This window comes from Armigeres subalbatus, chromosome 2, assembly GCF_024139115.2.
Source record: "Armigeres subalbatus isolate Guangzhou_Male chromosome 2, GZ_Asu_2, whole genome shotgun sequence".
Classification (NCBI taxonomy): Eukaryota; Metazoa; Arthropoda; class Insecta; order Diptera; family Culicidae; genus Armigeres; species Armigeres subalbatus.
The window spans coordinates 425,870,071-425,895,792 of NC_085140.1; the positions used below are offsets into that span (position 1 = coordinate 425,870,071).

The 25,722-nt window shown below is 39.8% G+C and overlaps 3 protein-coding genes across 7 annotated transcripts in view; 2 read left to right on the plus strand and 1 right to left on the minus strand.

Annotated features, from left to right (window-relative positions):
- Positions 1-5,402, minus strand: part of LOC134210332 (zinc finger protein 62 homolog) — a 37,350-nt gene extending 31,948 nt beyond the window's left edge. The window contains exons 1-5 of the mRNA XM_062686380.1: positions 5,126-5,402; positions 4,712-5,067; positions 4,474-4,659; positions 4,043-4,420; positions 3,769-3,975 (exon numbers count right to left, since the gene is read on the minus strand). Of these exons, the coding sequence (XP_062542364.1) occupies positions 3,769-3,975; positions 4,043-4,420; positions 4,474-4,659; positions 4,712-5,067; positions 5,126-5,266 (1,268 nt within the window). The 5' untranslated portion in view covers positions 5,267-5,402. The remainder of the gene's footprint in view (positions 1-3,768; positions 3,976-4,042; positions 4,421-4,473; positions 4,660-4,711; positions 5,068-5,125) is intronic.
- Positions 5,403-7,259: 1,857 nt separating this feature from the next.
- Positions 7,260-12,950, plus strand: LOC134213529 (transcription factor E4F1-like). Of its 5 annotated transcripts, none has more exons than XM_062692665.1 (7): positions 9,541-9,586; positions 9,731-10,519; positions 10,588-10,944; positions 11,014-11,322; positions 11,382-11,563; positions 11,627-11,903; positions 12,557-12,950. In XM_062692665.1, the coding sequence occupies exons 3-7, from the start codon at positions 10,703-10,705 to the stop codon at positions 12,615-12,617; spliced, it is 1,071 nt and encodes a 356-aa protein (XP_062548649.1). In that variant the 5' UTR covers positions 9,541-9,586; positions 9,731-10,519; positions 10,588-10,702; the 3' UTR covers positions 12,618-12,950. The 5 variants fall into 5 exon arrangements, with proteins under 5 accessions (XP_062548647.1, XP_062548646.1, XP_062548649.1 ...); XM_062692664.1 differs by having other exon boundaries at positions 9,550-9,586; positions 11,014-11,174; positions 11,226-11,322; positions 11,382-11,903; positions 12,557-12,949; XM_062692663.1 differs by lacking the exon at positions 9,541-9,586 and adding an exon at positions 7,260-7,310 and having other exon boundaries at positions 10,363-10,519; positions 11,382-11,903; positions 12,557-12,949.
- Positions 12,951-14,302: 1,352 nt separating this feature from the next.
- Positions 14,303-19,006, plus strand: LOC134213519 (zinc finger protein 808-like). Its single transcript, XM_062692648.1, has 12 exons — positions 14,303-14,594; positions 14,654-15,000; positions 15,064-15,684; positions 15,742-16,350; positions 16,407-16,613; positions 16,675-16,989; positions 17,055-17,234; positions 17,294-17,494; positions 17,561-17,728; positions 18,150-18,311; positions 18,378-18,551; positions 18,610-19,006. Exons 1-12 carry the CDS (start codon positions 14,454-14,456, stop codon positions 18,941-18,943), a joined length of 3,459 nt encoding a protein of 1,152 aa, XP_062548632.1. The 5' UTR covers positions 14,303-14,453; the 3' UTR covers positions 18,944-19,006.
- The last annotated feature ends 6,716 nt before the right edge of the window (positions 19,007-25,722 follow it).

The following is a 25,722-nucleotide window of genomic DNA, read 5'->3' on the forward strand; positions in this document are numbered from 1 at the left end:
ATTTTCGTGACGATTTTCAATTTTTGACGTAGAACTACGTCTGTCTTTTCTATATTGGGATACACTTTACGATTGCAAAAAATCGAAAAACGTCACGAAAATATGATAGACTTTGATCGTCAATACCTCAGCCGTTTCTGGATGGATTTTCAATTTTCTTGGACCATTCGATCGAGGAAGAGTCGACGCTTCATTCCCGAAGTACACTAAAGTCCATTTTTACGCGATTTTTTTTTATACCAGACGTTTTTTATTTGATTTTTTTAATTCGAATTTCAGAATTTCCGCGGTTTATTCAGACATATTTTAGGATTTACGCGGGTTTTTTACGTTGTTGTAATTTACGAGGCATGTATCCTCCGCATAAAAACCGACTCCAGTGTGTTACAGTATTTACGTATGATTATATATATTATTTAAGACTGGCTAACAGTTTAGCAATCGGTTTCAGTGAATCAGTCAATCTTGTAAGTGCATCGCAAGCTTCTTTTTCCATAACACTACATTCCAACTGGAACTTGGTCTGCTTTTCAACTTAGTAAACTATTAGCATTTCTTAGTTATTAATTGAAAGCTTTCTATACCCGCCATTGCATTAGTATGTATATTGTGTTGCAAATACAATGGATACACTGTGCTCTGGGTGTTAAGAATGTTTCCCACCCGCAAACATTCTAGATCGGATCGAGAATCGATTTCGCCATCTCTGGATTCTGCGGCTTTGTTTGCAAGGCTAACTGGAGACCTCAAGCCAGCATAGACGTCAAATTAATGCAACTTACAGGGCTTTTAGCTGGCGCAGTCCGTTTCTGCTAACTTACACGCGCGTTTTCTCTCGAAATCTTGGGGGCGTTTGACGGCAGCTTCTTACTTACGTCTATTATACTAGTAGAGTGCCTCGGAATCTTCTTCGCTGCTGCAGTGGATGCGTTCTGGGAAACATTCTTCGGCTCCGACGCAACTCACGTGAATTAATAATAATTATTATCAATAAACGGTCAAACTTCTTTGTCGCGTCTACTCTGACTTCCTCCATAGGATGACCACCAAACGCCGTTGACAGCCCATCCTTCACGATGGGCTTTTTTGTAATAAGCCACCGGGGTTTTAGACTTACTTAGTGGCGGGTGCTTAATCTGTGTTCCAGTTTGCGCCGGTGATGGTTGCAGCGGTACACTATCAGCTAGGATTGTGCTGAATCATTCTCATACGATAATTATTGAAATTATAATTTCCATTTGATAACTTCTCAGGTGTGAAAAGAAGACGAGTTGTCATCGGCGATAACTTCTAGAATTTTGGAATCTATTGATAATAAACACAAAATTATCATTTTCATGTAAACCTAATTAATACTAATTTAATGTCAACAATGAAGTTAAATCGGATTTTTGGCATTGTGTTTTGGTGTTATGTAGGAAAATAGGTTCAAAAGTAGCATTTACCAATGTTTCGAATCGAGATACAATTATCAAATGATTCTTACTCTCTAGCAAATTTTTATCAATTGATAATTCGGATATGTGATCGCTTGAGAGTGTTGTTCATCGTCGATTATTTTATTTTTTTTATCATCCTTTTCAAATGTTGGGCTTAAAATTGTATCATCACCAGGGTTCATAATGCTCACCCAATTTCAGGAGCACAGGATAAACAACAAAAACAGATTCACCGAAAACCTGTCCATTACATACAACTACGTAGTTCAACGTCACCTTTGCGTACAACCCGATTGGGCTGCACCTTTGAGTTTTTGCAATCGTAAAGTGTACGTAAAGTTGGTAAGGGCATATCGTCCTGCCTACACTGGGGCGTTTTGGCAAGTAATACATGTTTCCGGAAATCGTTACATTTTTGAAGATGGAAGCAATTTTATATCATATTAACCACTGAGAAAAGTTATTTTATTGCCAAACTGAGTGTTCCAGTGCAAGTTTTGCGGACAGTGTGCTAGAGTCGCTCCAGAATGTTGAGCAAACAAATATGAAAAGTTACATCAAAACTGTAACTTTTTGTATTTTGCTATTATTTTCATTGCGTAATACAAAAATACTTCCACATTCACATAGTATGATGTGTTTACAAATACTTATAGGTGCCAACTGATTTTGACCCTTAATTAGTTATAGTTTCCTAGAAATCACAGGGGGGCGGTAGAGCACGGGTAGAGCTGGCAAGGAAAACAGAAAGGGTATCATTTCTGATACAATAGAAGAAAAATGTGTATTTTAATCATTTTTACCATATGGTTTTTTTATTGACATACGATCTATAGTGTCGAATAGAGCTCCCAATTATTTACCCAACCCACTAACACAAATTTCCTTCCTGAGACATCTTTGAAGGTAGTATGGGTTCCCTGCATCTTCACTAGTAGATGTTGAACTAACATTCCTTCCCATCCTTCCGTGATTGTGAGGAAGTGGCCAGGCAGTATTGTCCTACACTCAGGGCAAAAAAATCTGCTCCTAGATTTACTCCATCTAAATGATTTTATAGTCTTAACTAAGTAAGTTTAATTAATAGAGGAATATTTGAATCTTCTAAATGTCATGGCACTGTCAAAAAATGCACACCAGAGCCACAGGAGCGCGCGCACTGAAAATACACTTGAGTGTTTTCACTGGATCTGTGGATCTGGCGTGGATTTTTTTGACAGTTTGACATGACATTTAGAAGATTCAAATATCCCTCTATTAGTTGAACTAATTACTAATACATACTATAAAATCGGTTAGATGAAGTAAAATCAAAGAGCAGATTTTTTTTTGCACTGAGTGTAGGACAACACTGTGGCCATGTATACAACTGCTTCTGTATAGGAAAAGGTATTAATCCCAAGCACCAATTAGCGACAATATGCATAATATTGCTCAATTGAGCATTGTATAGCCACCCACGATTTGTACAATTACTTATGCTATGCTGAATAATTCAAAAGTTTCCGATAGCAAAACGATCTATTCTGAATACACATTAAAAGCAAAACCAAATGGTGAACCAATCCAATGTGAAATTTACCGCAAAAATTTAAAATCAAAGAATCGTCTCATCAATCATAAGCAAATTTAAGGGACTGAACATCATAATTGCAAACAGTGCGAAATATCGTTTCATTCATTGTTAGAGAATACGTTGTTCGTTATGTGGTGCATTTGATTAATTTACATAAAAATCATTATAGTGAAAATCTCGAACGGCATTTGAGGGATCATGTAGAGGAGTTATATGTCCAGCCAACATCCATCGTCCTCTGCAGCTACTGATGAGATCAAATTTCCAACACCAGGCACATAGCCGAACTCTCGCAATCAATTTTTTAAACCAACTCATTCACACGTATATTGTTCTGTGCAATGACAACCGAGTAGGATGAGTATTTAGTTGTGTCTGGCATTCACATACAGCTTCATCAGCAATTGCGCTCGATATTTAATTGAATGAGGTTGAATTTTGACAAGCCAGCCCAGTTTGAAACTAATACAATTTGTAATAACAGAAGTTTGATTGAATGTTACTTTTATTTGTGCAGTTTCCAAATATGTGCATGACAGCTTTATTTCAAATTACAAAATATGTTTATATGTGGATCATAAATATGTATTAATGTTCGTTTTTATCTGGCTTTGACAAAATAGTGCTTCTACTTTTGATGTCCCGTTTTCGATTATGACTACGCATATGTTTTGCCAAGAGACTTCTGAAATATTTGGAAATCAATAGATAAGAATAATCATTAATTAATCAATTGATCATCAAATGTCTTACGCTTTTGAAAATCGGAAGCCACAGATGTGACACTCGTGTTTTTTTGGTCCATGCTGGTAACGTTTGTGTTGAACTAGGTCCCTGTCAGTTTTGTATGTCTTCTGGCAAAAATTGCATTGGAAAGTTCTTGAGTTGCAATTTTCCGATTCATTTGACTGCCGTTCACAGCGCGGTTCGTGCGTTCGCATATGGTCTTGCATGTGGTGCCTAGTATATAGCAATAAAAATAGGTTTAGATATTAGAATTTTACCAGCTGTCGAAAGTTCTACTAACTGGTATGCAAAAGGTTTTCCACATATGGGGCACTCGTGTTGCTTCTTCCCATGTGTATACTTCTTATGCTGCTTTAATCTGCCTCGAAACAAAAAGGATTTTTGACATATCTCACACTTAAATGGTTCAACGACGGTTTCATTTTTAGATTGGCCATTTGTTAATGCACTTCGTGCTTCCTGCTCAGAATCCAAACGAGTTTCAATTTTAGCTTCCTCTATTACAATCACATCATTCATGTCATCGGCGTTCTCGTTTTTGATGACGACACATCGCAAATCGGTCAGTGATTCATTTTTCGTTTCATCATACGCATTTGCAGTTTGGTAATCATCTGAGTTATCTTTGTAACATTTTGTGTGTTGAACCAATTGTTCCCTGGAATATTCTAATTTATTCATAATGGAATAGAGGATGCAGATATGTCTTACCTTCTTGCAAACGATTTTCCACAACGTTCACAAACATATTTCCTGGGGCCATGGAGCCTCTTATGATTCGTTAACTGCTTTTTCGTATTAAATATTTTATGACACACTTTACATTGTATCGGTAATTCAGAGCTCGTCCCCTGATCATTACAATTCTGACGTTTTATGTGGTTGTTCAAAAATTCACTGAAATATTTCAATTGATTTATAATGGAATTGAGGATTTGTAATATTTTACCTTCTTGTGAACGATTTCCCACATCGTTCACAAGCATGTTTCTTGGGAACATGAGCCCTATGATGATTGATAACCTGTTTTTTCGTATCAAATGTTTTGAGACACACTTCACATTGAATCGGTGAATCAGTTCGTTGCGGTTCTTCGTCCAGCAATTGAATCATATATTTAGCGTCCGTCCCCGGATCATTGATAACTACGGAGCTTAAATTCTCATTTTCAACTTCTTCGGCCCCAACCATAGATTGCAGAATGTCCTGCACTTCTTGACAACGAGTTCGATATTGGTGGAATTCGATCATTCGCATTCGACAAATAGAACAGATTAGATGGCTCAAGTGGTCATCGGTGGAAACCTATAAGACAGCATACATTTATTTAGCAATGGATTATTTAGATTGTAATGATATTTACCACAATTGAAAGATAATCCGATAGCCATTGGAAGAGATTGTCTTCTTTGAATATATCATCCAGTAATTCCTCGCTCATACAAAGTCGACATAATTGATATGACCCGTTGGAATTCGTAGGTTCTGTCTTGATTGATAACATTTTCAATTTTGCTTTCAAATCAGATTATCTCATCTACTCTAACTACTAAATTTTACTTTACTTTATTTCACTATACTTTTAGTGCGGTCTTTGGGGTATGTATACAAATAGCTAGTAATAGTGTAATGGGGAGATGCATCGAATGAACACAATGACGTTTGAGCGGTGCGCTGTTTACTAAAAATGAACACTCTTTCATACATCGAGTTCATTCAAAATGAATTTCGGCACCGCTCAAAAGTCAAATAATGAACCTATGCACTGCCCCATAGACTTATGCAGGGGTTCATCGAATTCACTCACCTGATGGATTTTGACATTTGAGCGGGTCGTCTTTTCGAACAAAAGTTCATTTTGCGTTCATTATGCGACCCGCTCAAACGTCATAATTTCTTGGGGGAGTTCATTTTGCGGTGAGTGAATTTGATGAACTCCTGCGAAGGTCTATAGACCTGTGCAGGAGTTCATCAAATTCACTCACCTGATGGATTTTGACATTTGAGCGGGTCGTCCACTCGAACAAAAGTTCATTTTGTGTTCATTATGCGACCCGCTCAAACGTCATAATTTCTTGGGGGAGTCTATAGACTAACGCAAAATGATCTCCCCCAAGAAATTATGACGTTTGAGCGGGTCGCATAATGAACGCAAAATGAACTTTTGTTCGAGAAAACGACCCGCTCAAATGTCAAAATCCATCGGGTGAGTGAATTCGATGAACCGCTGCATAAGTCTATTCCACATCATAAATGAATATTGCATCAAAATGAACGTGGAATATATCTTCATCAACGAGCATGGTCCAATGCACCGAGTTCATCATTGACGTTTGAGACGGGCGCTGTTTACTAAGAATGAATACTTTTTCATTCATCGAGTTCATGCAAGTGTTCATTTTTAGTAAACAGCGCCCGTCTCAAACGTCATTGTGTTCATTCGGTGCATTGGACCATAGTTAAGGATATGCCATTCTAACTTGAATTGTTGCGTGTTGCAAGTTGCAAGCAGGTGCTGATAGACTTTTGGATTGATGTGACATGAATGTAATGGTGGCGAATGTAAACAATATCGCATTGAATTCACATGTCTCTGCTCTCTAATAGTTTTCGAATACACTATGCACGATGTAACATTGAACCGAGTCTCGCTCGTCAAAGATCTAGGTATCTCACTGTACAGTAAACTTCGTTTTAGTGAACACATCTCAAACCACGATAGCTAAAGCTGTTGCTGTATAGGGAGTTCTGAAGCACAACACCCGAGAATAGTGATAATTACTGCCTCAAAACGCTGCATACATCGTTGATTCGTAGCATTCTGGAATATGGCCTATATAGTCACAGTCCTATGCATCGCAAATAGCGAGAATCGAACTGACCCAGAAAGCTTTCATTATACTAATGACACACTGGTGGTACAAGTACCATGGTACAAGAATCTTGAAATGAGTACCATACCAATTATTGTCTTTATTAAAGATAGTCTTGGAATAATTTTCTTGTTCTCTTGTACCATGGTACAAGTACCACAGGTGTGTCCTTAGTATTAGATTTGCACCTGGCGTAATCGACGTGAGCTGCCACGATATGAGCACCGTCACCTTTGGCAGAACCTACCAAAAGATTAAGCTGGGAGCCATGGGACATCGGTTACTCGAAGTAGGCTATAGATCCATAGATCGAGACTAGTATTGAATAGATTGTCTTAAGCTGAGATGTCTTAAGGTGTCATTCAATAACTGAAATTCAAGAAAGATTTCGATCTTGTAAGTACGAAACGTACTTTTCTGAATCTCCATCTCTCCTGAAATAAAATTTGCTGAACTGTTTTCAGCCTTTTGTTTTGCTGAATCGTAAAATTAAAATTTGGTGTGTTCGTTTTGTAATGTTTGGATCGAATATTTGAATCCAAGAATGATTTTTCATGTATGAAATGAACTTTTCTTATAAGAATGATTGTTATTCATTAGTTCATTTTGTCTACCGCTGTTTGACCAAAACATAAAATCTCTTAGTTTATGATGCCTTTAATAATAAATTGTTATGTGATTCCATTCTTTTTATGAATATTTGCGAATTTATATAAAAAAAATATATATCTCTTGGTAGTATGGTACAAATAGAATGCGCAACGCGTCGTCCGTAAACGAAGATCGTGAAAGCTCGTCGCGCTGGATACTCGACTTCGCAAAGAAAGTTTGTCCGGATTCGGTACCGGTGAAGCAAGAGTTACGTGATGCTTTTGCAGACAGGGATGACATGGATCGTCCCTTTTCGATGATTGAATTCTCACTTGCTCTTCTTTCATGTAACAATTCCGCTCCAGGGATGGATAGAATCAGGTTCAATTTGCTTAAAAACCTCCCAGACGTCGCGAAGAGGCGCTTATTGAGCCTGTTCAACCAGTTACTGGAGTGCAACATTGTTCCGGATGATTGGAGGCATGTGAGGGTGATAGCCATCCAGAAGCCCGGAAAACCCGCGTCGGATTATAATTCGTATCGCCCCATCGCGATGCTGTCCTGTCTTCGGAAGTTGTTGGAGAAGATGATTCTCTTCCGGCTAGACAAATGGGTTGAATCGAATAATTTTTTGTCAGATACACAATTTGGTTTCCGCAGGGGCAAGGGAACGAACGACTGTCTTGCGTTGCTTTCTTCAGAAATTCAGCTTACTTTCGCTAAAAAAGAGCAAATGGGCTCAGTGTTTTTGGACATTAAGGGGGCTTTTGATTCAGTTTGCGTCGATGTCTTATCCGACAGGCTCCACGCGTGTGGACTTTCTCCAATTTTAAACAATTATTTGTACAATTTGTTGTCAGAGAAGCGTATGAGTTTTTCTCATGGTGACTCGGCAACTTCACGAATTAGCTACATGGGTCTCCCCCAGGGCTCATGTTTGAGCCCCCTTCTTTACAATTTTTACGTCAGAGACATTGATGAATGTCTCATGCCAAATTGCTCGTTGAGACAGCTTGCAGATGATTGTGTTGTATCCGTTTCGGGGCCAAAATCGGTTGATCTGCAAGGACCATTGCAAGATACTCTGGACAATTTGTCCACTTGGGCTACGAAGCTGGGTATCGAATTCTCTCCGGAGAAAACTGAGATGGTAGTCTTTAAAAAACGCAAGCTGGCAAAATTCCCGCTCCAACTGATGGGTAAGGCAATCACTCATAGCATGTCTTCTAAATATCTCGGGGTCTGGTTCGACTCGAAATGCACCTTCGGGAAGCACATTGTGTATCTGACACAAAAATGCCATAAACGTATCAACTTCATGCGAACAATAACCGGAACATGGTGGGGAGCGCATCCCGAAGATCTTATAACGTTGTATCGAACAACCATTTTGTCGGTCCTCGAATACGGTAGTTTTTGCTTCCAGTCCGCGGCTGAAACACACATGCTGAAGCTTCAAAGGATTCAGTACCGCTGTCTCCGTATCGCGTTAGGTTGTATGAATTCGACTCATACGATGAGCCTGGAAGTACTTGCGGGAGTACTGCCTCTGACAGATCGTTTCGCGGAATTATCGCTCCGGTTCCTCATCCGCTGTGAGGTTCTCAATCCATTGGTCATTGACAACTTCGAGAAGCTGCTCGAACAAAACCCCCAATCTCGATTCATGAGTATTTACCACTGGTACATTACGCTGGAGGTAAGCCCTTCTTTTGTAGACACCAATCGTGCTAACTTCTTAGACTCTTACTCTTACTCTTACAGTTCCTCTGTTACTTTTGATCTGTCCATGAAGCAGGAGGTTCATGGAATACCAGACTTTCTTCGTGCGGAGGTCATACCTCCATTATTTGCAAGCAAATACGGGCACGCTAGCGAGGAGAGAAGCTTTTTCACAGACGGGTCAAAAATGGATGACTCCTCTGGTTTCGGTGTTTTAACGTTTTTCATAGCGCCTACTTTAAGCTTAAAGAGCCTTGTTCCGTGTATACTGCTGAGCTAGCAGCTATACACTATTCTCTCGAGCAAATCGCATCCCTACCTCCTGACCACTTTTTCATCTTCACCGACAGTCTAAGTTCCTTGGAGGCTGTTCGGTCAATGAAACCGGTGAAGCATTCAGCGTATCTTCTTAACGGGATACGGAAAGCTTTGAATGCTTTATCTAAACGGTCTTACACAATCACCATGGCTTGGGTCCCTTCTCATTGCTCGATCCCGGGAAATGAGAAAGCGGACTCTTTTGGCCAAGGTGGGCGCCATGAAAGGTGATATTTACGATCGGAAAATCACCTTCGATGAATTTTTCTCATAAGTTCGTCAGGAAACCTTGAACAGCTGGCAACAGAAATGGACAAATGGTGAGTTGGGTAGATGGCTGTTTTCAATTCGCCCGCAGGTGTCGAAGCGTCCATGGTTCAAAAATTGAATATGGGACGAGACTTCATTCGAACCATGTGTCGTCTAATGTCCAATCACTACACTTTAAATGCACATCTTTTCAGGGTGGGGCTTTCGGAAGGAAATCTCTGTGTTTGCGGCGAGGATTATCAGGACATCGATCATGTCGTGTGGGCGTGCGAGGAGCATCGTGGCCCCAGATCTGCGCTAACTGAATATCTCCGGGTCCGAGGAAAACAACCAAAGCCTATTAGGGAAGTGTTGTCGGGCCTTGATTTCGAGTACATGTCCCTGGTCCACCAATTTTTGAAAGTTGCTGATGTAAGACTGTAACCTTAGTCTGCCCTTCCTCTTGTCTGTTGTTCCCCATTACGAATGTCTTCCTCTTGTTGTCCATTTCAATGCCTGTCGTTAATCCCTTCCGTAAGTCTTCCTCTCGTTGTTGTCTCCCAAAAAAAAGTTTTTTTTTTATCCCGTTACAGATGCGAAACATCGCGAAGAATGTTAACTTTGTTAACATCAGCATCGTAATTACTTAAGTACCCTAAAATCCTTTCCTTTCCTACTGTATTATTGTATTCCCTAACCTCGACCAAACCGCGAGTCTTTCGGTTCCCCAAAACTAACACTATGTATAAGAATCAAGAAAAGTATTGTAAAACTTGATTTCGGCTCCGTAACGCTTCACGGCAAATGAGCCTTCCAAATAAACGAAAGATAAAAAAAAAAAAAAAAGTATGGTACAAATGGAGTCCTCGATGAACAAGGCAGAAACTACGAGGGTGAAAAACATTGATCAAATGTGTCGGTTGTGCATGAGCAAGGAATCTCTTGACGATGTTTTCAAGCAAAACGATCTTCAGAAATGGATTTTGCATTATCTTTCAATCACAGTAATGACGATCGAGAGTTTATTTATTGGTTCTGATAAATAATAGGTTTTATGAACATCATATCGTAGATATCCCGCGACGACCACATGAGTCAGGTCATCTGTATTGTCATGTCGACTACGGTTGGTAGAATTTGACCAATTTCGAACTCACTGCAAGAAGGTGCAAAGCGTTCTGCAGTCCATGGAGGTTATTGGAACTTATGCTGAAGATGCGAAGCATAAATCTATAAATAATTTAAGAATTGCCGATAGCACAACGATCCGTTCTGAAAACACATTAAAAGCAGAACCAAGTGGTGACCCAATCCAATGTGAAATTTGCCGCAAAAATTTCGTATCAAAGGATCGTCTCATCAATCATAAGCAAATTCAAGGGACTGAACATCATGATTGCAAACAATGCGAAATATCGTTTCATTCATCGTAAGTAGAATACCTGAACTTTGTTCGTTATGTGGTGCATATGATTAATTTACATAAAAATCATTATAGTAAAAATCTCGAACGGCATTTGAGGGATCATGTAGAGGAGTTAAATGTCCAGCCAACATTAGTTGATCTCCAGAAAGTTAAAACTGAAACACATAACGATGACGATTCGATGCCATTCAAACCTGATCCAGGACAAGGTTCAGTAATTGAATCTATTCAAAGTGAGTATGTCGTAAACCTTGCCCATAGCGATTTAGTGTGGAACATTCCAGTTAAATTAGAGGCAGACTCGCTAGAAAGAATACATCATATAGAAAATATTGAAAGAGCTGTGCATACAACAATCGAAGCCGAAATAGCTTACACAAGGTATATGCAATTTGTGGAGATGGGCAGTTATCTAATTTAAATTCTTTTTATAATTTTAGAGAAAGTTCTGACAAACCGAGAAGTGATGCAAAAGGGAGGGATTTGAGCACAAATCATTCCGAATCGAACGATGATTTTATTCCGACAGCCTTATCAGGAATTCAACTCCGTTGCAAAAAGAGCGAACATCTTGGGCAAAACACCAACTTCACGCAAAATGTCAAACGCAAAAAGAATGCTGGTGGGTCGAAATCTGATAATTCCATGCGACCTAAGAAATGTATTAATGAAACAGCTTTAACAGATAAACACCTTCCGGACAAAATACCCGACGATGTAGAATTATATAATAGTCGAATCCACCCAGATCTGGAAACATTGCTCATGAAAAGTTTATTTGATTTAAGTGTCAAGACAAATAACCGCCCGACGGATTTACGCAAAGGAGAGGAAAAGCAAGCACAATGCAGCACATGCCTAAAAGTTATGAGATCCAAAAAACATCTATATGACCACATGCGTACTGTACACGGACCGAAGAAGCATATTTGTGGATTGTGCAGTTTTGCATTCTCGAGGCGGTAAGAGATTCGAATGCTTTTTTGTTTCTTTTTTTCCCTTTCTCGTAAAACCAAACTTTTGAATGAAGGCTATTTTGGACGAAACGAACATCGATAGTTGGATTATTCATGGTTTTTTGCCTTTATCGTATATACTATTTAAGTATACATGAAGGCTATAGGATCACTCCAAAAACAAATAGAAGGTTCGTTTTGAGTTTTGATAGAAGGCTCGGAGAACCATAGTGTTATATACCAATCGACTCAGCTCGACGAATTGAGGTGATGTCTGTTTGTGTGTATGTATGTATGTGTGTGTATGTGTGTATGTGTACAAAATTTTGTATATGTACACACTTTTTGAAACTTAGCATTGATCGAATTACTCGCAACAAATTCCATTCGACTGGAAATCTTGTCCCATTGTTTGCTGTTGAAAATTGGATCGGACTATGGGATCAGAAGTTATGACCAAAATACTATTTTCTATGCGCAAAACACGCTAAAAAAACTAACTCTTTTTTTGTGCACGAGGAAGGCACCAACACCGCTAGGTGGATTAATAAAGTTTTTTTTATTAGTAAATCAGGCAATTCTTCTCAATAATATAATAGCAGCACTTTCAATGATATTAAAAAAGTACTATGCTATTTCACATTTATTTTACTTTTCAGAAATGACATGTTAAGACATCAAAGGCAGAACCACCGGGGAATTTCTAAGCATCTAACTTGAAATTAAATTGCATTAAATTGCGACACAAACAAGACTTACGGCTTCAAACAAAGTCTACAAATGAAATAAATGTTTTCAGCATCTTTGTAATGTTTACCTAAATTTAATCACAAACCAGATAACATATTCGATACTGCATCTATGTACACTGGATTTTGTTTTTACACGATTTACATTTTCTCAATTTTCCACTCATCCTAAATGTTTAACGTATATTAATTATCATGTGATTTTTCTTTGATTTATTTTGGATTTTTTGAAACATGTTGCGAATAGTTTGGTGGCAAATTGAAGTAACACGATCAAAAATACGAGCGAAAAAAAATCGTGTAAAAACAAAATCCTGTGTACTGTGCACGTGCTCCCCGGTTCAACATCACACCGCCCTCGTTGTTTGCCACATTGTCACCTTCGTAAAAAGGTTTCCGTTCGCCTCCCTACACATGTCAAACTGTGGCACGTAACCCGTTCGTGCGCGGTTTATCTTCTCAAACAATGTTCGTGTTATTTCATTATATCGATCTTCCTATTGGTGCTTTTTAATCCGAAAAATCGTGTTTTGTCTGTTCATATCGTGCTTCGTTCGTCCTCGAGTGGTGCCGCAGCAATATCGCTCATGTTGCGTTCTTATCCACTAAGGGGCTGTCCGTCCATATACCACGTGGACAGTTTAGGGGGGAGGGGGGTGTGACAAATGTCTACGGTCGTCCGCACTGGCGGTGCCCTACGTAACTTCAGGAGGTTGACTGTTCGCGTATCGAGATCGGTTCGACGATTCCGGTTAGCGGAAAACGTCCGGTGCCTGACGACCTGAAGCCCAACCCTGATCACTCCCCCTCTCCATCCACGCTGCAGCTCCGACAGTATATGCGTGACGACTCTGCTTTACTCATTCTACATGTTTTCCTAGTGACACATTCGCTCTGTGGTGTTATCCGTCCTTAGGGCTGGCAATCCTCTACGTACATACTTCCAAAAACCACGTCCTCAGGAGCCTCCTCAACTTTGAAACACGCCGATCACAAGGGTGGCGACGCGTGGCCTCACCGATGCAGATATTGGCGGAAACAGACGTGTCCGGATAGGATCTGTGTGAGGTAAAAATTCAGCTCTCCATGTTGCCTGTTCACCTATCTCTCTCTCTTCGTTGGCATTACATCCCCCACTGGGACATTGCCGCCTCGCAGCTTAGTGTTCATTAAGCACTTCCACAGTTATTAACTGCGAGGTTTCTAAACCAAGTTACCATTTCTGCATTCGTATATCATGAGGCTAACACGATGATACTTTTATGCCCAGGGAAGTCGAGACAATTTCCAATCCGAAAATTTTCTAGACCGGCATCGGGAATCGAACCCAGCCACCCTCAGCATGGTCTTGCTTTGTAGCCGCGCATCTTACCGCACGGCTAAGGAGGGCCCCGTCTGTTCACCTATACGTCTACAAATTAAGGATGAGCCGCTTGGTCCACCTTCCATTCTTCCCACAGATGCTGTTACTTGACTACAGAGTCCTGTCTCCTGTGTAGGGGTTAATCAAATTCACACACCTAAAGGATTTTGACACTTGAGCTGAATTTAGTGAATTTGATGAACCCCTGCACATTTAAAATGAACTCGATGTATGAAAAAGTAAACTCGGCACCGCTTGAACAGTGAGCGCGCTCAAACGTCGGGTTCATTCACTTGACCCGAGGAGTTCATTTTGCGTTGGCCTTTGGAAGTAAAATATTTGATCTTGAGTTAAAAACAAACATCAGGTGCATTAACTTCTGAACAGATTTCAAAACTTATGTTATTTATTTCGGCCACCGGCTGACTAAATAGTGATTTTATTATGACTTCTTTGGAAATCAAAAAAGAACTTGATAGTTTCGACAGACAGATCTGTCGGCTATGTTTGAGCGAAGATTCACTTGAAAGTATATTCAAGGAAAACGATCTCCATCAATGGATATCGGATTATCTATCGATAGCGGTACGAATCGATATCTAAACATTTTCAGCTATGACTTATTTTCAAGTACATTTTCATAGGTCTCAATTGATGACCGCCTGAGTCAAACCATATGTTCTGTCTGCCGATTGCGATTAACTGTCTTTCACCAATATCGGATACAATGTCACGAAGTGCAAAACAAGCTGCTCTCTAAACTCAAAGATGAAGATGAAAAAGCTGCCACCAGCAAAGCGGATCATTCAAAGACGGATACGGGAACTGCATCACAAGCATCACGGGTAAGAAAAGGGCAGAAAGGTGTACCGCCGTTCCAGTGTGACGTTTGCCATAAGGTGTTTCTTGTCGGGAGGCAACTGACGGATCACAGAAGGACACATAGACCAAAGCATGTGTGCAAATTTTGTGGAGCCTCGTATGTACGACGGTAAGTAATTGAAACAATATGTGATCCCATGCATTTAAATAATACTAACATCATGTTTTCAAGTGATCAGTATGAAAGACACTTAGAAAAAACCCACGCAAACGAAGTTTTGCAAGATCAAAATGAAGCTAAGACAGACGATAAGGGGCAAACGGAAGGCGAACAACGCGAAATAAAAACTGAACCTCCTGAAGAACAGTCCTCTGTAGTAGGAGCACGTGAACAAATTGATGAGCTGGAACCTATGAATCAATCACAATATTCAAAGGTGGATGAATCTACTGTACAAGAAGATGCAGAACTGAAATCAAATGCAATTGAATTTCAAGATGATGAGTCTAGTTTGGGACATTCAGACGAAGAAGAATATCAGACAAATGTTATAGAGGATATAATTGTCGTCGAGGAAGTGAAAATAGAAACTACTCAGGAGGAAGACGAATCCACATCTCAAGTTGCTCTAACAACGTATATGACAGTGGGGGATGTTGATGCCAATGAGAAAGAGCTGCAGAAATTGGCAAAGGCTGCTAAAAAAGAGAGAGTTTATACCGGCGACCCTTTACAGTGCAAGATATGCTTCAAGCAATGCCGGTCCAAACAGGCGCTATGGTGCCACAACAAATCTGTTCATGGACCGAAGAATCATGGTTGCGTACTATGTGGATTCAAATTTGCTTCACCGTAAGATATCCGATTACTGATTTAATGCACTAAAAACATCTTTTTTTCATATTGCAGAAGCGATTTGCATGCTCATTTTCAGTGCAAACAACATTTGAGAAAGAAGAAAGAAGCACGCGAAAATGGAGTTAACGTAGTGGAGATCACTAAAAAAGGCACTGAAGAAGACAAATCAAACAAGAAACCAGATGAAGGTATCAATGAAACAGTTGATGATACTGTTCAATCGTCTAATAAAGCTCTAGGTGCATCCGATCCATCTAAGCTTAATGACACACAGGATAGCATTATTGCTGAGGCTGATACTAGTGTCGAACAGAAGACTGAAACCACAAAGAGTGTCGATAGATATCCTTGCACAAAATGTAATCGCTCTTTTACCAGACAATGTCAGCTGAAAAACCATTTGAGAAATCATGACGAAAAAGCTAGGAATGACGGGGAGTCGAGCTTGAGCGATGATGACGATACAGACTATAGCGAAAGTGCTTCCGGTGTGAACCATTCTGAGCAAGGGAAAGAAGGTAGTGACGATGAAGAACAATTGCAATGTGATCTGTGCGATAAAGTGTTGGAAAGTAAGAAGAGGCTGCAGGACCACAAGCGTAACAAGCATAGACCTAAAAACAATCCTTGTCTCATATGTGGCAAGCCTTTTATAATGAAGTAAGATGAGGATATTTCGTTGGGTAAATGTAGGTAATTTTTGTCATCCATTCCAGGAGTTCTATGGAACATCATATGCGAATTCATCGACCCAAAGTCAAACGTAAGCGTACGAAGCCATCAGATGAAGAACATAGACCGTTTAAGTGCGACGTATGTGAAAAAGCTTTCAAGATCAGGAGAAATCTGATATATCATAAAAAATATATCCATGGTCCGAAAAACCTCGAGTGCCACATTTGCGGTTTTCGCTTTTCAATGCGGTAAGAAACTTCGGAAACTGTTTGACAGCTAAGTTTAATTCTTATTTTCCTCTAAACTCAGTTTTGCATTGGATATGCATGTACAGAGACACATACGTTACCGTGACAGTAGAGAGGACTATCTACCATTTCTACAGAAACAACAAAAAACAGAATCCATAACTGTTGACGATGACGACTCAAAAAGCGAATTGAAAGAATCCACCGAGAGCTCCATAAAGCTTTTAGGCACAGAAAGTGAACCCAATAGTTCAACCATCGAATGTGGTCAATGTGATAGAGTTTTCCAGGACCAGAGATCCCGGCTGCTTCACTACAAATATGCACATAAAAAGAAGCTAAAGTGCTCCGTATGCAACGTCATGTTCTCTTCACAGTATGATGTTGGTACTTATGTGATGAAAGCAAGTTTTCAACCAATGTGGTCTCGTTAAATTTCAGCAAGCGGATGGTAATCCATATGATCAAGAGGCACAAAAAAGAAGATGGTAGCTATCAACCCATGAAATGCGAGATATGCAACAAGGTTTTTCCAACCACGAGTCAATGGACAGAACACAAGATCATTCATGGACCGAGGAGATATTCCTGCAAGCTTTGCCCCAAAACTTTCACAAAATCGTAAGGCCATTCAAAAACGATTATGAGGTTCGCTTTATTACCAAGTGTTTCTCTTCCAGGCAGCATTTAAAATCACACTTGAATTTCCATGTGGACGTGGGAGATGATTTCATGAAACCTGCTCGTGTGAGAAAAGGTTATGAATGCGAAATATGCCACAAGGTAATCCAACTCAGGAAACATATGCAAGGTCACATCCGTAAAGTGCACGGATCGATACTCCATGAGTGTACGACTTGTAAAAGACTATTCAAGGAACGGTAAGATATTATTGGCCCTAACGATAATTAACAGTAATTGGCAAAGCTGTTTTTATCAAATTTCAGTCAAGAGCTAGAAATTCACATGGAAACGCATAATGCGCCACACCAAGAAGATGGGAAGCTGTCAGAAAGTTCCAAAGGAAATGTTGACTCGTTGAATCAGGTTGAAAAGACAGATAACCAATCTGTGAATACCAGCGAGGCTAATTCAGAAACTGCAACGAGCAAAAGGTAAGTGATTTTTCTTTGAAAGAGTGTCAATTTGTTATCACTTGAGTAACATTCCTGGTCCTACCGAGAAATTTTTAAATTGGCTCGATCGGTCATTGTCATTGCGTTCCGGAATTATTGAGAAACCATTCATCCGTCGGAAAAAAAAATTCATTCAAATTAACGCAAATAGATGTGAATCGTGGAATGAAATCTATCCCCCTAAAGGGCTAGGTTGATCTCTTTCATGTGTTTTTCCCATTACATACCTGGGTACAAAGTTGGCTACATCGTCAGTACACCTATGCCTGGCGTATTGTAGAGCTCCATAATCGTCGGTCTTCGGCGATGTTCCTCTAGTTTCCCCGAAAGTTTACACGAGCAAGACACCATTCCCACCCCCAATTAAAATAATATTTTTCACTGTTTTACTTTATTGTAGCAAAGAGCGTCAAGACCAGGCTTCAGAGCAGATTGGAGAGTTTGAGTGTGGTGAATGTCACAAAGAGTTCAAAAATACTAAATATTTGTACAATCACATAAGAAATGTGCATGAACCGAAGCAGCATTTATGCTCGTCATGTGGAAAAGCATTTTTATCACGGTAATATCATAACTTTTTTTCTCAAATTCATTTATTCAATTTCATTACTATTTTATTATATTTTAGGCAATACCTGATAAGGCATCAGTCAACTCATAAAAATGACCATCAGCCACTCAGTTGTACAAAATGCAACAAAACATTTCCATCGTGGAGAAAAACATATATGCATATGCGACTCCATGCTCCAAGAATACATAAATGTAATGTTGATGATTGCACTAAAGCTTATACTACAAAGTATGAAGATCAAGTTCTTTAATGACAACAACATAACTAGGATATTTTGTCTTTTCAGTGGACAGTTATTAGTTCATATGAAGAGTCACAATTCGAAAAAACTCAGTGAAGAAAAACCAGTTGACCAGTCCAATGAAGACGAAAATTCTCAGAAGAAAAAGCGTAAGAGCGTCAAACGTAAGACATATTCCTGCACAATATGTGTTAAAAAGTTTCGCTCAAAGGTCAAATTAGATGCGCACAACGAGGAGAAACATCAAAGCAATAGAAAACAGGCTGAACAACAACCGGAATCGAATGCGCCACGAGAAAAAGACGTAAATCGTGCCAGCTTACCAGATGGCTCTGTTATCTTGTTTGAACCTGAAGAGTTCAAAATTGAACCGGAGTGAAATGTTTATTGTAATAATTGATAATTTTATAATTGATAATATAATTTTTTCTAATACAGACAACTTTCGCTGTTTGAGTATTTTATCAAATCGTAGCCCAACTCACCACTAGGTATGTGCATTCCAAGTTCACTTGTTGGATTATCTTCAGTTGGTCCAATTAAAAGAAAACAAAATCACCCCCATACTGCCGTTATAAACATATATAGGGAATAAGTTAATAAGGTTTAATAAGTTATATATAGGGCAAACATGGGACAAATATGCATATGACGGCAGTATAGAGCGTGATTGTGCCTTTCTCTTGCATATGTTATGAGAAAAAACAGAAGTGAGGTCAAAATTGCACTTTACGGAGATAGATTCCATTTTAATCGATTCACATCTATTTGCGTTGATTTGAATGCATTGGATGTTTTAGACGTAAACTACGTCTAGGGGAAGACTCGGAAATTTCCACATTTAAGACCGTCGCGAAATTAGAAGAGATTTCAAATGCTATACACCCAGTTCTTTTTTTTACACGGGTGGGTTTTAGTTGATTACGACCTTTAGCGTTAATGAAACTATGAGTTAATCCCATGAAAAAATTCACAGAAAATCAAAGAAAATTCAGGTGGTATTTAAAACGCTGTGAAAAATCAGGTTGACCACGAAATTAAAGAATACCAACCGTGTAAAAAATGGTCTTTATCTTTCGAAGGATTTTCGAGGTTTTTTTTATCAATTGATTCGGAAACTCTACAGCAATTTGCCAATTCCATAGATACTATTGATTATCAACGTTAAACTATTGAAAATGTTATTTCTTTCCAAACCTGGTAAATAATTCAGAATAAATCCCGTTCATGCATCCCCAATAAGGACATCAGATTGATATATGATACGGACCCAGTCAACACAAGATCGTATAGGATGTCACATAAGATGCTAAAGTGAAGGCCATATAGGTACTTCCCCATACAATATGTACGTATATCGCCTCCACTTTAGCATTTTAAGTTGCATGATATACAATTTTGTGTGGACTGGGGACCTTTGGTTCAATACTTCCTTTTTCCTGTGTATACACGTGTTTCGCGTGCGCGCGTCATTTTCATGCTGGATTTCACGGAAAGCAGACCAGGGCGTCCAGAAGCGGCCCCAGCGACAACGGCTGTCGCAGGGGTGGTGGTGCAGCAGAATTTTTTTCGCTCGGTGGTGGTAGCGGTCGTGGCAGCGTCAGCATATCATTTACATGGACATTTGAATATTTTTAGCTACATATATGCAGCGTGTTTTCCTATTTACCTTTCTTAAACAAAATGGAATCATGTGTCTGTTTTGCCCTATTCATAATCACATATCGAGCTATATCTATGTAACAAAATAAACAAAATTTAGCCAAAATTCCAAAATATGTTCAGATGTCCAAAATACCATCGTAGCCCTATATATTAAACGAAACTCTCCGTCAATTTGCAAATTTTATTGAAAACTTTGATTGTCAACTTCAAACTATTGAAAAATTTTAATTCCAAAAATTCTTTCCAATGCCAGTTAAAAACGGCAACGGCCAAAGCCAGTGAAAAAATCAGAACCAACTAATGCCATTCACAACACGGACATCAATTTGACATTGGCTCATCGCTCCATTCCTCTATGCATAAAAAGACCCGTGTTTCGGGCTCGCGCCGCGCGTCATTTGCGTTCGAGCATTCCCGGAGAGCGGACACGACGCTCCATCGGTAGCCGTGAGTCAGTATTTTTTTTGTTCTTAAAATGCTTTATTTACAGATTCAGGTGTACATGGTCAAGTAACTTCTCAGAGATTCATTGCTTTTATTATTATGTGTAACTTCTACCTTTTACTGTTCTATTACAATTTATTGTAGTATAGTGGAGATCCTCGAAACTAATATGATTATGCTGGATAATCATACTGATGTTCATTATTGTTGTCTGCCATAAGTTGGTCATTAACGGACATTCGGCAAACTTATGCTTCAGTGTTTCTACTTGCCCACAAAGCTGACAATTTGGATTGTCCCTTCTCTCCTGCTTAAAGAACAGCTCATTATGGTTTATTTTGCCATGGACCAGAAGAAAATATATAGACTTTGTAACCAGTGGTGTGTTGATCTGTCCAAGATTGTTGAGATTTTCGTGGTTTTTGTATTCGGTTTTTGTTGTATATGCCTTGAAAGTTATTGATCCATTGAAACTTGACCCAATCAACACCCACTGTGCCGACATCAGCAGCATAGGATAGTTCCACTACTCAACACCAGGTGTACGCAAGGACATGGGAGGCCATGGTGGGTGGTGTAATGGGGACAGCGATAGGGCGAAAATGTGATGAGGGAAAAAGGTAACGGTCAAGCCCAATGCCAAGCCTTTTCGCGTGAACGACCACCATCGCTAAATGGCAATTAGCTTGCAACTTTTGCTAGAAAAAGACGTGAGTCGATTAGCTATCCGGAAAATTAAAACCAAGAAGTTAAAGTCGAAGATCTGTGAAAAAGTGAATTGCGCGACATAGGAGGAAATATCCAGGACCCCTTTTTTGGCTAGACCTTAGTGCACCCACATCAGTCTACGTGAACTCGGCCGTGGAGTGTTCTTGGAGCCATTAACCAAGCAGCGGTGGACCGCTTGCGTCCGAAGCTCGACCCTACACGCTCTGGGCCAGATTTGCCATTCTAGCACGTCCGTGGCACAACTGTCCAGACACCGCCATTTTGTGGATATCACCAACGCTGCAGGCACTCCGTGACTGGGTTCGAGGAGACAAGCCAGCATCGAAACCTCGAGGTAGTGTCCCCCCCGAGACAGTCCAATACGGGCTATAATTGGAGCTACCCGGTAGCGACGTTAGAGGAAGCGGTTGGAGTAGCGGAACGTGAAGGGGGCCCCCACCGAAGAGAAGTGAGGTAGGAGGTAGATTAAGGAAGTGGGAATACGAAGGAGTAATAAAGGTACCTGTGTGTAATTTGAAGAATCCGGTTTTGGTGTTCAAGTGGAAGTTTCCTGTATTTTCTTGGCCGCGATAATCAAGCGCGTACGCCGACCCTGAGGCTATTGAATAAGGGGGGTCTCATTAGTGCTGGGCAGGGAACGCCCCTTTAGTTACAACTTTTCATCAGATGACAAACTTCGGTTGTTTATGTTTTTCCACACAGCTTTCCAGTTTCGCGTGTATCGCGATGTAACTGCAATGGGAGGCAGTTGGTTTAGGAGATGGTTATAGATGGCGTTGGATACTGGATTTGAAACAAGATGTCCCGGTAGATCGTCCAAAATCGGTTTAATTATTTTAAGATGCAGAAGATCCGCGGGGATCTGGGGCATTTGCATATATTGTGCTAATGCCGGTGTCACGTCAAGTGTCTTCAGATATCGGTTGACCAAAAGCGCTTTTGTTTTTAGATCCGGAGAATGTAGTCCCAAGCCTCCTTTTAATTTCAACCTGAAAACGTCTCATCTTGACTCTTTGTGCTGGAACCCCACTCCATAAAAAGTATCCGAATTGCTTGGTGAACTGTGCAACATATTTGTTTGGCATTGGTAAAATTGACGACATGTATCATAATTTTGAGCAAATATAAGTATTTAAAAGTATAACTTTTTGCTTGATGTTTACAAAACGCGGATGATGCATCCATAGCCATAGCAGACCGTTCACGTGTCGATGATTGTACGACAATTCCCCGAAAACCAATTCCCCGAATGCAATTTCCCCGAATAACAATTCCCCGAACGTAACAATTCCCCGAATGAAACAATTCCCCGAATGTAACATTTCCCCGAATGCTTCTCTCTTCTTTTTGAGTGCGGCACAAAGAGATTGGAGGATTTCTGATCCAGAGGTTGAGAGTTCGTTTCTCGGTTCGGCTTAGGATGCTTCTGGGTGAGAAGCATTTTCGGCTCTTTGAGCATAGTGTGTCCATTGCACTTGCCACACAAGACATTCATGTAACTGGCAGGCACGGGAAAGCTTTCAATAACTGTGGAAATGCTAGCAGAACACTAAGTTGAAAAACAACCCAAGGCGAAGTCAAGAGATATTGCTTTCTTTAAATGTATTAGTATCCTTGGTATGATGAATTCATCTGCCCAGTTTAAAAAAAAAGGAAAAAAAGGAAGTGTCAATGTCTCCTGAAATGAACACATTTGCCTGGTATAAGGCAAAGAGGATAGATAGTCCCTTCTTTAAATGAACTCGTTTGTCTGAAATAAAGTGAATCAATGAAACAGTGCCTTCTTTAAATGATCCCGTGTACCCGATGTAATGGTAATGGAGGAGATAATGCCTTCTTTATATAAGCTCGTCTATCCAGTATAAAGCGTCTCGAGAGAGAACGTCTGTCCATAATAAGGCAAGAAGAAGAGATAATTCGTTCACTATAGGGGCGCGCCTGCCAGATATAATAAAGGATTGATATGGAGCAATTATATGTTTAAAACTGCTGCTATGCTACACTTATCCAAGAAAAAGCCAATTTTAAGAACAATCTGAAACAAAAAATGCCTATTGCTATTCTGAGAAAATGAATTCGGCAAAATGTTTTTCGATAAAAATTATACATTCAATACATATTGCTTATATATTTTTACCTTATTCTGGCCAAATTGGTATCAAAATAAGAGAGCACTTTAATATTTATTATCATTCTTAATTCATTTATATTTGCATTATTTCAAGCTAACGCCTATTTCTGAAGAAGGGACCACATCTACCATTGCCTTACTTTCATGTAAATGATTTCTTTTAAAGAATGGATTACATCCATATTATCTTATTCCGGGCAGATACGTGTTATTAAAGATAGAATAATAGCAATAATAATCTGGGGAAACACTCCCTAAAGGAGCGACGCATTCACCATTGTCTTAGTCCGGGCAAACGCAACATTTTTGTTTAAAAGGATTCACAGCCAACATTGCCTCAAACTTCTTGAGAAGGTATTTACAGGACAGGAGTTTAATTTCGAAGATAAAAAAATATTTACCAAAAACGCTTTCAATCGGAATTGCCGTTTGCGATTCTGTTTTTGAAAAAACACGTTGTTCGACTATTATAGATCAAAAAGCACCTTGGAAATCATACTACCCTGATATTTTTATAATTTTAAAACAGATCTTGGAGGATCAAAAATATCTTATACTACCAAAGGATATTGAGCTGATAAGTGTAGCATAGTTACGGTGTACTTTGTAGATTGGACACTAGTGATACTCATGTTTTTCTTTTGAAATCCTTATTCAAATTGCTATCAGAAATCAAGGAAGGTGTGGGTTCAATCTAGGTTAAAAATCACGAAAGCGAGGGTTACTACTCCTGGCCATGCCCATCTTCACCAAAGGATATTGCGCTGGTAATGTCCAATAAGACACACTTGAATGTATCTTTAAACGCTGATTTTTTTCGAACGCATACAGTCGATTGCGAAGATGTGTTTGTAAGGGGTACTATGTTTTCGGGGAATTGTTCCATTCGGGGAAATGTTACATTCGGGGAAATTGCATTCGGGGAATTGTTACATTCGGGGAAATTACATTCGGGGAAATTGCATTCGGGGAATTGGTTTTCGGGGAATTGTCGTACAATCCGTGTCGATACACCTTTTCCCGTTCAAGGCTACAGTATCCTTCAAATTGTTTTTGAAAATCACGCCTAGAACTTGGATTGCTTCTTTCTTGATTATACCATCCCAGTTTGGAAGTGGTGCCCCGATCTTCATTGACTCCGCCCGTGCTCCGTTTGGTGCTGCTGCACCAAAACGTTCGAAGCAGTCCAAAATCCGTTGAATTTTTGATGAACAGCGCACAATGATCGTAACGTCATCTGCATATGCAATTACACATTCTCCTGGTTCATTGCATATTTCCGCCAAGGTATCTAGAAGTGGTTGCAGATATAACACGAATAGTAGCATACTAAGTGGATCTCCTTGCCGAACAGATCTTCTAATGGCAAAACCTCGGGCAAAACTTTCACTTGTTCGGCCATTGATAAGTAGTTGAGATTTGGAATGAGCTGTTAGAGCAGTCAAAAGGTCCGCGAAACGATTGTTAAAACCCATCCTACGGATAGTTGACATAAGGTATGACCGGCTCACCCTATCGAAAGCATGGCTAAGATCACATGCTATGATAATTTTTCCTGTACCTTCTTGTTTGGAAATTGCTATTTGGTCCCGAATAGTACATGTTGCTTCAAAGATGTTACGATTCCCGTTACTGCATTTTTGGTGAGGGGAAAGCACAGCTGGTGTAAACTGTTCGAGGCGATGTTTCATAACTCTACTGAATATTTTGTAGTCAACATTCAAAAGTGTTATTGGTCTAAGCGAGCTCAGACTGTTGTCTCCTCCACATTTGCGTACCAAGACAATAACTCCATCCTGCAGATCCTGTCGAACCACTCCACTTTTGATATCGTTCATCACCATCACCGGCTCTCGTTTTATTACATCCCATGATTTGACATAGAATTCTCTTGTGAGGCCAACCTTGCCCAGCGATTTATTTGGTGCAGAATCCTTCATAGCGCGAAAAACTTCATTCTCATCTATGTCATCCATGATCCGACTATTCCCATCATGACTTTCAGCAAGTACTCTCCTAGGGTGAAAAAGTTCGGCTTCTACAACCTCTTCTTCGTCGAAAAGGTTTCGGTAATGCTCTAGAATCCGTTGACGTATTACTGCCGGCTCCGTAACTCGCTGTTGATTCACCTCCAATGTTGTGATACTCGTGCCCCGTCTCCTGTTTTCTTGCTCCGCAATTTGAAAAAT

Excerpts from the sequence above, each read along its gene's own strand:
- LOC134213529 (XM_062692663.1), top strand. The coding sequence starts at position 10,703 with ATGGAGGTTATTGGAACTTATGCTGAAGATGCGAAGCATAAATCTATA. Across the intron at positions 10,945-11,013 it reads GAAATATCGTTTCATTCATC|TAAAAATCTCGAACGGCATT; the intron begins GTAAGTAGAATA and ends AAATCATTATAG. Across the intron at positions 11,323-11,381 it reads GCCGAAATAGCTTACACAAG|AGAAAGTTCTGACAAACCGA; the intron begins GTATATGCAATT and ends TTATAATTTTAG.
- LOC134213519 (XM_062692648.1), top strand. The coding sequence starts at position 14,454 with ATGACTTCTTTGGAAATCAAAAAAGAACTTGATAGTTTCGACAGACAG. Across the intron at positions 16,990-17,054 it reads AACGTCATGTTCTCTTCACA|CAAGCGGATGGTAATCCATA; the intron begins GTATGATGTTGG and ends GTTAAATTTCAG. Across the intron at positions 17,729-18,149 it reads GAAACTGCAACGAGCAAAAG|CAAAGAGCGTCAAGACCAGG; the intron begins GTAAGTGATTTT and ends ACTTTATTGTAG.